At 41.7% G+C, this 12,105-nt stretch overlaps 2 protein-coding genes across 3 annotated transcripts; both read right to left on the reverse strand.

Moving 5' to 3' along the window:
* Positions 1–3,461: 3,461 nt before the first annotated feature.
* Positions 3,462–7,205, reverse strand: dynll2a (dynein, light chain, LC8-type 2a). 2 transcript variants are annotated; one of them, XM_047593403.1, is made up of 3 exons: positions 6,980–7,205; positions 6,266–6,421; positions 3,462–5,153 (listed from the first exon to the last, which is right to left on the reverse strand). In XM_047593403.1, exons 2-3 carry the CDS (start codon positions 6,395–6,397, stop codon positions 5,016–5,018), a joined length of 270 nt encoding a protein of 89 aa, XP_047449359.1. In that variant the 5' UTR covers positions 6,398–6,421; positions 6,980–7,205; the 3' UTR covers positions 3,462–5,015. The 2 variants fall into 2 exon arrangements, with proteins under 2 accessions (XP_047449359.1, XP_047449360.1); XM_047593404.1 differs by having other exon boundaries at positions 6,266–6,418; positions 6,980–7,202.
* Positions 7,206–8,450: 1,245 nt separating this feature from the next.
* On the reverse strand, positions 8,451–11,516 carry srsf1a (serine and arginine rich splicing factor 1a). The gene is made up of 4 exons (XM_047593402.1): positions 11,043–11,516; positions 10,173–10,351; positions 9,315–9,487; positions 8,451–9,138 (listed from the first exon to the last, which is right to left on the reverse strand). The coding sequence occupies exons 1-4, from the start codon at positions 11,228–11,230 to the stop codon at positions 8,941–8,943; spliced, it is 738 nt and encodes a 245-aa protein (XP_047449358.1). The 5' UTR covers positions 11,231–11,516; the 3' UTR covers positions 8,451–8,940.
* Between the last annotated feature and the right edge of the window lie 589 nt (positions 11,517–12,105).

Here is a 12,105-nt window from a genome sequence, read left to right on the forward strand (position 1 = left end):
CCTTGAATTATACTCAACACATCTCGTGTTTTCCCCGCTCTAATGAGTCAAAACGTCAATGGAAACCAACGGTGGAGAGTATGCAAAGTACTGTTTACTAATAGATGTGTCATTACCCTGGGAGGACTGTGTGTGGATGGAAACATTCTTCTTTTCAAGGATTTTCATGCAGAGATGAATTCAACGTACATTGTCCCAGACGGCAACGCCGCATACTTCAACCTACACACCTTGTAACTGAGGCTCACGAGTCCAGTTGCTGCTATTGTGCCACATTTTCTCTGGTTTTCTCAACATCCCTGATGTTTGAGTCTGAGTCATTTGCCTCCACGTTATGCCGGCGTTAAGTCCACCCACTGGTCATCTCGCAGTCTATGAGGGATCTGCAGAGCACAAACATTCGCCACGTCAATGAGAGCCGCGCTCCGAACAAAAGAGGAGGGTATTTTCAGCCTGAGCTGAAACGACGGCCTGTTTGGTGAGATTCGGGCTATTCGAATGTTTTTCCCACCATCCCTGTGAAGAGCAGTTTGAGAGCAGGGGGATAAATGGTCATTGTAATAAATAGATATTTTAGAGGCCATTCAGAGAGAGTGTGAAGGATGGAGCTACATCTGAAACCATCATAAAACAATATCTTTTCAAGCAGGACTATAATATCATTTATCAGTCTTAAGGAATTTTGGTGACACATGGTAAATGGTCAAACTTAACGTCTAAAACTGGCCGCGGATAAATATTTCATCCACATGCATCTTTAATTTAAAAGCAGTCGGGGTTTTTCATTTCCATCGTCCAGTCAATTATCTGTTTGGTCTAAATGTGAATGTGCTCTGACCGTGAATTACAGCTGTGTGTGGGAAGATGGATGAAGGCAGCCAGCGGCTATGAGAGAGAAAGCAGGCAGGTATGTGGGGGGAGGAGGGGCTGATGGGAAAAACAGTGGTGAAAAACAGTGGTGAAGGTTTGACGGAAAAGCAGCCGAGGCTCCTCTGACGCACTTGTGCTAAAGCGAGTGAGACCTTTGTGATAACAAGTTGTCTCCAGCGTTATCCAGAGTCTGCGTGATACAGGCGGATTTTCTAACTCACTAAGCAAAGTTGCAAACGAATCCAAAGAAGAGGAAATTTTCTTCAAAAGCATTGCGCAGTCATGAAAACTCACAAACGAACACAGCCTCCCCAGTTAACTCCCAAAAAGTGTATCTCATTTCATCCGCCACGACCTCAGTCTGTCTCTAGAAATTATTCATTAGTCACTTGTCCTTTAATTTGTCTGCTTTTGCGGCTCTGCTCGCTCTTGTTCTAGATTTCCACTTACAGACATCACGTAACTGCAGCACAAAGTGAACGCATTACACAAGAGGCAGGCGGCCTGTGCTACTTTTATCAATGAGAATACGGCTGCCCAGGGCTGTAAACACCAACACCCTAGGTTGTATTGTAGGTGCGATCACCACAACGAAAGGAAACAGAATCTTGATTATATCATGATGCACTTACGTCTGTCCTGCTGTTTGTCATCTGAACCACGTCCGTCTGACTCGACACTAATCAGTCAAACCAGTTGATATATTCTTTAAACGTGGCACATTGATGAAGGACTCGAGTTTGTGCTGCATCATGTAAAAAAAAACACAACAATGGAGGCGAAACCGTTATTGAAGAGTCTGAATGTAACTGATAACTCTCACTTGTTGCTTGGGTTATACTGTGGGAGAGATATTCAAAGTGATCGATGCTGCACAGGTTGAGATATCCTGTCTTACTGTCTCTTTCTATGGGACTATCCTCCAAAATAACCTAATTCTACATTTCCATTAATGCAATTCGGTGGTCTCTGTGCATTAGATTGTCCTGCTTGGTAAATCACAACATTTTTAAAACTCTGAGTTTAGCATATAAAAAACATGTGGGTAGTACTTTGCAAGACAGAAAAAAACACCTTCTAAAAATACAATTAATTCCTTAAAATCTAAATAGTCTAAATAATGTAATCTTATATATTCAGTTTGTTATCAGCATTACTAAGGAATGTGTTTCTGTGGTAAATCTCACAGCTTGTGTGCAGCATGTATCACACAGATGACTGATGAGCAGCCAAATGTCTGATAGATCGAGCCATATGGTCAAACAGCTCAGCGCTGCAGTGACTGGTGTCGTGTGCTTTGTGCTCCTTGTCACAGAGCGAAGGTCTGACACACTTGTTGCTATGGACCGTTTCTCATTTATGAAACGCTGCACCTTCGCCGTTTTGCCTGCAGCTTTACCACATGAATACTAAAGCGCGCGCGTCGTCTTCTCCCTCCCGTGCGTCATTCATCATGCTCGGTCGTCTGTCATCTCATTCCATTGTCTATTGTGTTGGGATTTATTGTAGAACTGCCAGTTTTTTTGGTTTGCTTTCTTCATTTTGCGTCGTTGTGCAATAACGAAAAGGTGAATGAAAAGCTGCACGGTTGCATTTGTACAAGGGACCTAAATTACCTGAATGAAACTAGAGCAGCATCTAACAATAATTTCATTATGCAGCCTGTTCATGTCCTATTTTTCTCTTGTTAGATAATTTTAGAAAAAAAAATGTCCATCAAAGTCCAAGGTGACTTCAGTTAAAATGAGAAATGTTTAAATTACCTGAATTTATCGAGTTTACCATTTTGAAAAGTAGAAATGCACAAGTTTAAAAGGCGATGACCCGTTCTTCTCCTAATGAAGAGTATACATTAAATTAATTAGCATTACCACACAACTTTGTCTGATTCTGCTGCTCAAGTCATACCTAATCTGTTACGACCATTAGCTTAGCTGGGCTAATTTTAGTCTACGTCAGCTATCACAGTACAGCTGATGATACTGGGTAGAATGTCATAAAAAGTAATAAATGTCCATTTTCTTTCTTAAAGAGACTTAAACATGACTGTCGAGTTTAGTTTTTTGCATGAAATACGAAGCTCGCACTAGCTGCTAGTTAGCTTAATAAAGCGTTAGCGTATTTTTTGAGTTATAGTAAAGTTTGCGTTCAGGTTGTTGATTTTTTTTCAAAAATTTCAGACAGACAACACATGACTTCTGTTACTTTGTGTTTGTGTGTTTTTGAGCTGTGCTACCTTTGCTTATTTCCCCATTTAAAGCATTTAAATGTGTGCTAAGCAAAGTTAGCTCGTTGCTAACTTTGCTAGTAGCATCTTGATAAACTATATCATGGAAAGAGTGTGATTTGAGGGTAGTGAAGTTATAGCCAGCCACCAGTTAACTAGTTAGCTAATCTGGCTCCATTTTAAATTTAAAAACACTTGTCTACGCAACAGCAAAGCTAACTTGTTGTGAAGATACGTTTTTGTGAAAATACATTTGTGAAGATACGTTTTTTTCTTTTCCCCTCTTGGGGAAAAGAAAAAAACGGTGCATTTCAGTGTTTGGTTGAATGTTTTCCATACAATGACAAAATGAAAGGCCACAGTGTAATAAGTCAACAATTATTATTTTTTTATTTTATCGAGTTTATACGATTTTGGTTCTGTAGCAACCTACTGGATATCTCTAATGAAGTGCAATTGTACTCAAGCCAGTTACAGTTGAGAGCAATGACAGGCACACGTTTTGTGCAAATTTAACAGCATCGGAACGGCTCCTACATATACACAGCAAAAATACATGCCAGAGGAAAACAATACTAAATCAGTTTACATTGACAATAGTTAGGAAGACGTCCCTCGACAAAACAACCCAAGCTAAAAGTTCAGTCTGGTGTTATCCAGCTGTAGGCTAAAACTCTCCAGTCCGTCCTCCAAAAGAACACATTTAATAAGAATTCAAACATCGTGCATTGCCATTTCAAACTAATTATACTGACATTACTAAATGAAAAACCCAAATCAGTAATAGACAACAGATAAACCCGCTTGCTGTTGCTTTAAGACGTCCAACCGCTCCGTCTTTCCTGCACGTCTGGCAGTACACTGGCAATGCAAAACTAAAGGTTTAGGGGGGTGGGGTGATGCAATCTTGGAAGTATCACAAGCCACATGAGACGACACAACCATCTGAAACACAGGTAGCCGTGGTGGATGTTTCATCTAAAACACCTCGCTAATGCTGCTTCATAACAAGACAAGACACACGTCGGCTCGGTCCGTTATCTACATAGTCAAAAGTTAAACAAAGAGCTTTAGTTTGTGTCCGGAAACAGTTAAATAAATTGTGGTTTTTATCCTCCAAACATGCAGGAACACAGGATTATAAGACGGAAATGCCGGGTGGGTGAGTTGGGAGATTTCGATAACCAGTCGGTAGCATTACAACAGACATGACAGGCTGTGGCCCGTTTTTGCGAGCCTGGATTGCGCCATTGTCCTTCACAGTGAATATCTACGAGCTGACAAACTAAACATCCCAGGAAAACGCTTTCACTGGTTTGTGTTGGTTCCAAAAACGTCAAGCGCGTCGGATGTTGTGACATCTTTTCTGAACACGGCTGCTTAAATTTCTATCTTTTCTGAATCCCGATTGAAAACAATAGAAGTGTTTGTATCGTGCGAATATCCAGACGTGACTGGTTAGACAACTGTAGAGCATTAAAATATTTGCTCCATTAATAAACTTCTTTTCATGATCTTTAAGATGAATTGCTGTACTGGTGCACGCAGTATGTTTTTGTACCATCTAAACCGGCTCATTACAAGTACTGGCAATGCCACTTGTGAGGGAAAGCAGATGCACCACTACATTCTACAGCTTTCCTTTTATTATACAATCAAGGGCCACATTGAAATCTTTTACAACCTAGAATTTAAACAGCATCAACAAAAACTACTTCAGTTGCATTCAAATGGCAACTATTGAAAAGTAAACTTACTGTAACATACATATTAAATAGTGTATAGTCCATGCAATTGCGCACGGCCGGTTTTGCATCGTTATGGTATGTCGTTATTAGTGTATGGGAGACATCAGCCACCAGTGCATTTCCAATTTAGGCTCAGGGAGAAAAACTCCTCAACACCCATCAGAAACGTCTCAGCCGGACTTGAAAAGCAAGATGGCCACTTGGCCCAAATAGAAGTAAATGAAATGCTTCGTCTCGTGGGTGACGTAGCTGCCGAAGTTCCTCCCGACGATGCAGTGCCAGGTGGGGTTGTACTTCTTGTCAAATTCCTGAAAAGAGTCAAAAAGGAAAAGAGGGGTGGGGATTAATCAACTTCAAATCAAAATGCAGAACCAATGAGTGCAAAGAGCATATAGCACCAGAGACGATATCATGTTTAAGTCTGAGAATACATTTTATTTTTATTATGGGTTCACCTGATTATTAATGTGATTTATATACTTCACATTTATATATAGTTTTAAAAAACTCAAAAGATAACACGCAATAAATGCTACAAATTCTGGGCAAGTGCAGATGAGGACTTGAAATAGCTTTACATAATACTTGCCAGTTCATTAGGTACACTAGAGAAAATAAATGCATTGCAACATAAGAGTCCTGCATTAAATCTTTATAATGGTTGTGGTATTCAACATTGGTTTAAAAAATAACTGAGAGAACTATTGATTCATCTGAGTTTTATCTGAGGTTTGTCGTACTATTGAATTGTGATGTGTTTCATTGACACATGTTTCTATTATTATGACAACTCTATGTTAGTCAATGTCCTAGGATTAATAACAGAAACTCTTTGGTGTTTAATTCATTCCAGTTTAACAGCACCACAAACTACATCCTGCAAAATGATGAAACAAATACCACCTTCAAACTGAACATTGCAACAGTCATTATTGGGGGATTTAGTGCAGGACTGTTGGGATGTTTTTGTTTTCACTAGTACCTAATGAACTGGCATGTGACTGTATTTTTTTTTTAATCAAAACCATGTTGATCTGTGCTATTTTATTTTTAAATATATATTTTATTATCTTGTTTGTAAAGCGATCTGTGAAGTTCCACCTTCACGCAAGTTTGGTTTGTAGGCTACTCTCAGGCTGGCACAAATAAAATATGAAATGTCCAAATGTGTGGAGGCCCTCTCTTTGGTATCTGGTTGTGAGTATAAACAGAGTGAATTGTGGGAGACGTGTGAACCAGAGTAATAAAAAAAAATGGTTTAAAAAAAAAGAAAATCCTGGCCTTGATCACAAGAGCCTCATCTCCGAGCAAAAAATAGATCAGAGAACACAAAAGGCTCTGAATTTGCGGATCATGTGCCACCGGCGAGAAGCTGCCGAAGCTCTGCTGGGATCCGTCCACGCTCCCTGTCCTGTCTCACCTTCTTGATGTAGGCTGCAATGTCCTTCTCTATGTTGTACTTCTCCATGGCCTGTGTGGCACAGTCCACGGCGTCCTGCTGCATGTCCTCGGACATGTCTGCATTCTTGATCACAGCTTTCCTGTCAGTCATGGCTGAGGATGATGATGATGCCTGCTGAGGAAGACAGGATGATGAGGAGAGAGAAGGAGGGGGGGAAGCGGGGGGCACGTTCACTCAGACGTACCGCACTGAAAATTAACACCGCACGTGGTGATGATGAGGATGGTTCAGGCCAGAAAGATCAAAGCAAACGCACGCAGAAAATGCCCATTTCCAAAAGCGCATTACTGTTAGTTTTGGTCACTAACGCAGATCCGAATCCAAAACTTACGCATGTGTATTTTTGCTTATGTCCCCCAACTACACGATGACTTGAGCGTTGCATAGATTGGCTGCGAAACTTGATACAGGTGGAGTTAAATTACTTGGCAAAATCACTTTGGGATAAAAGCAGCCTCTGCATTCGAGGGGGGCAAAAGTATCAAAATGTATCCAGGTAATTATCAGCCAAGAAAAAAACAAAACCCAATACGCCTCTTCTTTCCTTGTGACAACACAGTCTATCTGTCTAACCAGTCGAAATGCATTACAGTAAGAGATCACCATCATAAAGAGAAACTCGAATCATATCCAACACAACATGCAAGTGTGAGGAGAAAATCTGCAACTCACCTTTTACTGAGCCGCCTGAGAACACTTGCCTTCTAAAAATATGTTTCACGGCAGCCAGTGGGGAAGGTTTAGATGATGCTGCGGCTAATTGCTTTTTAAAGATTTACACAATAAGCATGTAGGTAGGTTGGCTCTCTTGCTTGTGCTCCGGCAGCTCTCCGCCCCTCTGCTGCATGCTGCACCCTGTCATTGGCTGGGCCGCAGCCTCCCCGTGTTTTCAGAGGGTTTTTCACCAGCTCCCGTCTGCCGGCATCTTATTTCATCCCACAATGCATCATTCACGGTATACGCCGCTGACTGTGGGCTAAAAGAGACCTTGCTGTAGGTAGGCACCGCTCGGCCGTGCGTAAAGGCTTCTCTCCCCAGTCACAGTGGAGCTTTGCCTACACACGCATTAGTATCGCGTTAGTATTTATGTATATTTTCCATTAGACACCAGTTACAAGGTGGGTTTCTAAAATAGTGGAAATGCACCGCATTAATTGTTCTGCGCATGCGTAATAGTTGACGATTTCATACTTGCGCTCATGTTGCAAATAAAAACAAACTATCGTGTCTTTGTTTGAAAGTTTTATTGAAAATGCTAAGAGAAAGAAAAAAGATTAAGCAAAATAAAACATACAAACTACTCCCAAAATGAACCCCCTTCCCAACCCTCCCCAATTATTATTATTTTTTTTAAAATTCCTTCATACCAGGCATCTACGACTCCATCCTTTGATCCAACTTCCTGGTCCTCAGTTTCGTTTTCTTGTAAAATAAAGCCATTATCACTGAAAAAAACTTTTAAAGATAGGCAGGGGGGCCTAATCGAAAGGAGAGGGGGGAAAAAAAATGTTGCTCTGGGACTCCTAGTTCTGAATTCAATTCTCATTTGAATCCTGGAAATCTGCTCCCGTTCCGAGCATCCATCCTTGCCTATCCCTTTCCTAATCGATCCACTCATCCAGCTCCAAGGATTGGGATCCACTGAGCCACTCCTCCAATCAAAACCTTGAAATACCAGGAAGAAAATCAGAGGCAGACCGTTAGAATAATATGTCAAGATTTTTGGGCCTAATTTTTTTTTCCATGTCAGACCAAAGAAAAGAAAATTGCCACTGAGCACAAAAAATCCTATCACTCCCTGAAACATTTTAACCAATGAGGACATTAAAGTTTAAAGTGGGACGCTTTTTTTGGCAGCAAAGCAATGAATCAGATTTTTACATTTAACAGCAAAGATGTTACACTTACATCACAACACTTGATTCTAGGACTGTTTATTCTGTCACAGGCCAGAGTAGCATGTTAAAAACTGTATATATATATAACAAAAGTACAGCACATATGGCTTCGTTAAATGACATGCATGACATGGCAAACCCATCAAAACTTTCAATTTATGGAATATGAAGCGTACCATTGCCTCGACCTGATTGCTCCTAGTTGTCCTATCCTGACCATACAAATGAAATGTGCTCCACAATGGTTTTATTCCAAATCACTTTAATCCTTCTCTTCAGATGTCTAAAGGAAGACACAAGGGTAAAATACAGTTAAGCATTGGGCTCCCCTTTTAAACAGCCCACCCCACATTTCCAAAGAGAGACACTATTAAAAAAAATAGAAACAAGAACAAAATGTCAATCTTCAATACTTGCAAAAACATTGAGTGTCCCTCATGACAGCTCAACGTTTTCGAAGTCCAACACAGCACAAATTCTACTTTTGCAAAAATTGAGGACAGAAAGAAGAGGAGAGAGGGACAAAACAAAAAGGACAAAGCAGCTGGAGAGGGAGGGAAAAGGTTCGAAGAAGGGATGGGGGCGGGATACATCTACATACCAAGATCATCCACATGGACATCAGGACAAGAAATGCCAAAATTAAAAATCAATAGCTGACATCTGGAGAAACTCATAAGAGGTAAAAACAGGAGGATGTACATCAAAAGGGTGAAACATCGGTGGTAGAAAGGTTTAGGAACGGGAGCGAGAGCGGCTGTGCCGCGGCGAGTAGCGGGGCGATCCTCTGCCACGGCCACGGGAATTGCTTCGACTGCGACTGGCGCTGCGACTGCGGCTCCTGCTCCGGCTGCCACGACTGCGAGAGCGTGATCTTCCATAACTTGGGCTGCGGGGACCGTCTAATTTCACACGAATGTAAGCAGTCTCTCCCTGGCGGACACAAGAAAACTTGACATTGAAAAGACTACATTCCTGGCTGCGGTGGAAATACCACAGAGGGAAATAAGGGCCGAGTGTTGGTTCAAAACAAACATGTCCTGAAAGTACTTACCTCCACACAGGAAAGAAACACAATCCATGACAGTTAATCAAATCAGTACACATACCTCATGTGATCGGAATTTGGTGTTGTCCAGCTTTCGAACGGCATAGGTCATGTCCTCTTTGCGCACAAATTCTACAACTCCGGTTCCGTCTCTGTAAACGTCAGCGTAGCACACATCACCCGCCTCACGCATGTGGTCCTTCAGGTCCTGCCAGCTGCCGCTCTGAGGGAGCCCTGAGAAACAATGTTCTGTCAGTTCTGACACATCACAGCTGACTATGCGCGGAGACACGTCAACAAGGAAATCTGTCTTGCTTCAAGACATTTAAATATTTTACTAATGCAAATCTCACACCTTGTTTAGCAACCTGCATAGCTGCGAACTCCCACATGCTTGGCTGTGGCATTATGGGCGCAGGTGCACTGTGCCACTTACCAATCCCTTATGGCAAAATTCGTTCTCTGCATTTAATTAGATTATTTCTGCACACAATAGTGATCACACTTTAAGCATTTTGGGGTTCTTGCTCAAGGCACCTCAGCCATGAACATGGAAGGGTCTCAAACCAGTGACCATACAGTCAGAAGTCTGTTTCTCTAACAAAAGACACTAGTTTCACATCTGGACCAGGACCAGAAGTTTTAGGGTACCTCTGGCTTGTACCTTTCTTGTTCATTGTCCAAAAGTAAAAACTTCCATCCGCAACCTTTAGTTTATCAATACGCAAACATAATCTAATATCATAAATAAAAACGTAACATTTGAACAATATGTTCAATACACTTGCTTGAACTCGCCTTCAACAAAGACACATGCTTTGTGCAAGCAAAACAATCCTCCAGGAAGCAGGAACAACTTGTTACAGCCTCCTGTAAAACAAAACTTGCTGCCAAATAAATGACTAACTAGTTTGCTTACCCGAGACAACGACCCTGTACTCGGAGCGTCTGGATGGTGGCCCATATCTTCCTCTGGGTGCTCCACCGATCCCTCCAAACCCGCCTCTGGAGCCCCTGCCACTCCGGGGAAACTCCACACGCAGTCTGTAGCCGTCGTAGTCGTAGCCATCACGGCCATACACTGCATCATCGGCGTCCCTGTCAATGAAAAACAAAAACCATAGCCTCAGTGCTTCAACATGTATAGTAAAGCTCCCAAACTCACACAGTTAGTGGCAAGCTTTTATCTTTTATCCTTTGTTAATGCGCCTCACGTGCACACAACTGGATTAATTGGCCATATCAAAAAGGCTTTTAAAGACAACAGTACTTGTGTTTAGAGAAGACGTTTCGCCACTCATCCGAGCAGCTGATTCAGTCATTTTTTAAAACTCTTTTTGGACATACCTTGACTTGCATGACTGAGGACCTTCACAGATAGATTAATTTAAATAGCTGGCACAAAGAGACAGTCATGGTTGTAAATTCTCGTTGCGCAGAAAGCGCATTGCCGCCAAATAGCTGCACAATCAAGCGTAACGCTGCCAGAGTACCCATGCAACTCATTATACTGAGCAAGTGGGGGTTAACAGCAGTAGTAACGTAGAGCATGCACAAATGAGAGGTTTTTAAATGATCAAAACCACGCACCACGTGCATACTAGGCCAGCTATATGCAGCGTTAAATAACAGACCCGAAACCGAAAGCAAACATACCACGTTTTGCAACGACAACGTAAAGGACCTCCGGGAAATAGCCGGAGCCCAGAGCAACGCGTTAGCAACACGAGTTTGTTAGCAACACAATAGGGCAGCCACGGGCCTAGCATGCCAACAGTTAGCTCCTTACCGTGGGTCTTCGAACTCAATGAAGGCGAAAGGCGGCCCCCCTCTCCGGTTCTTCAGGTCGATGTCTCGAATCGTACCGTATTTGTAGAATACATCCTCCACGTCTTTTGTGCGAATATCTGGGGGGAGGTTTCCGACATAAATTCTGCAGTCGTTGTTCCCGGCGGGGCCGCGCACAACACCCGACATCGCAGCTAACGGCTAACCAATGCTAACGGCTAACCCAAGGCTAACGGCTCGTTGTTTGCACGATTCTAAACGGCTGGTTTACGCCACGGCTGGATCACACACCGAGCGGCTGCGAGTCGTCGGAGCTAAAGGAGAAAAATCCAGTCAAGTATGCGCCGTCGTTTAACGCTACAACCAGGTGGGGGGTTTATTTACAGGGCAGACAATACTCGCAACGCGACACGGCGCCGACGACTAGTCCAGTTTTTCTCTTCTTCAGGAACCGCGCTCCTTTACCGAGGCATTCATGAATACCGGAAACATTGCAGCCGGATCTGACACATCCGCCATACAAAATAGTCCGCCAAACAGGAGCAGAGCAGGTGTTTCAAAATATAATTTTTTTATTTTTTATTTTTTTTATTTTGTTTTTGTTTTTAATTATTAGTTATTCCTTATCAGAATATGTGATTAATTTTCAAAGACATTGTCACTACTCTTAGTGGGACATGTTTATCCAAATTCTCAAGAACCAGTGATATAACAACATATTGACATGTATCTTCTTCTAATGTCTATTTGACATCTAATTTTGTCAAAATTTTAACATAGCACACATGTCATTTCTGTCCTAAACCTAATTTAGTTGTGTCTTAATTTTAAAACTTTAGTTTCAAATTATGGTGCATACAATTTTAAAATATAATGAACAAGTAAATAACCATTTATTTACAATGTAAACCTCACTTAACGAGTAGCAACATTGAATTAATAATTGTGTTTCACTTCGATAATAACACATAAGCCTATTATTCCCAAAATTTGTAGTTTGTGAAGGGAGTACTTGTACTTTTGGTAATTTAAGTGTAATTACATGCTCATAAAATTCTGTGTTT

This window comes from Mugil cephalus, chromosome 9 (assembly GCF_022458985.1).
Source record: "Mugil cephalus isolate CIBA_MC_2020 chromosome 9, CIBA_Mcephalus_1.1, whole genome shotgun sequence".
NCBI classification, from domain to species: Eukaryota; Metazoa; Chordata; class Actinopteri; order Mugiliformes; family Mugilidae; genus Mugil; species Mugil cephalus.

What these genes read in the sequence shown, in the direction of transcription:
- dynll2a (XM_047593403.1), bottom strand. Translation starts at nt 6,397, where the DNA reads ATGACTGACAGGAAAGCTGTGATCAAGAATGCAGACATGTCCGAGGAC. An exon ending in TTGCAGCCTACATCAAGAAG is followed by an intron (nt 5,154 to 6,265) that starts GTGAGACAGGAC and finishes GACTCTTTTCAG; the next exon opens with GAATTTGACAAGAAGTACAA.
- srsf1a (XM_047593402.1), bottom strand. Translation starts at nt 11,230, where the DNA reads ATGTCGGGTGTTGTGCGCGGCCCCGCCGGGAACAACGACTGCAGAATT. An exon ending in ATTGAGTTCGAAGACCCACG is followed by an intron (nt 10,352 to 11,042) that starts GTAAGGAGCTAA and finishes TTTCATTGACAG; the next exon opens with GGACGCCGATGATGCAGTGT. An exon ending in GTACAGGGTCGTTGTCTCGG is followed by an intron (nt 9,488 to 10,172) that starts GTAAGCAAACTA and finishes ATTGTTTCTCAG; the next exon opens with GGCTCCCTCAGAGCGGCAGC.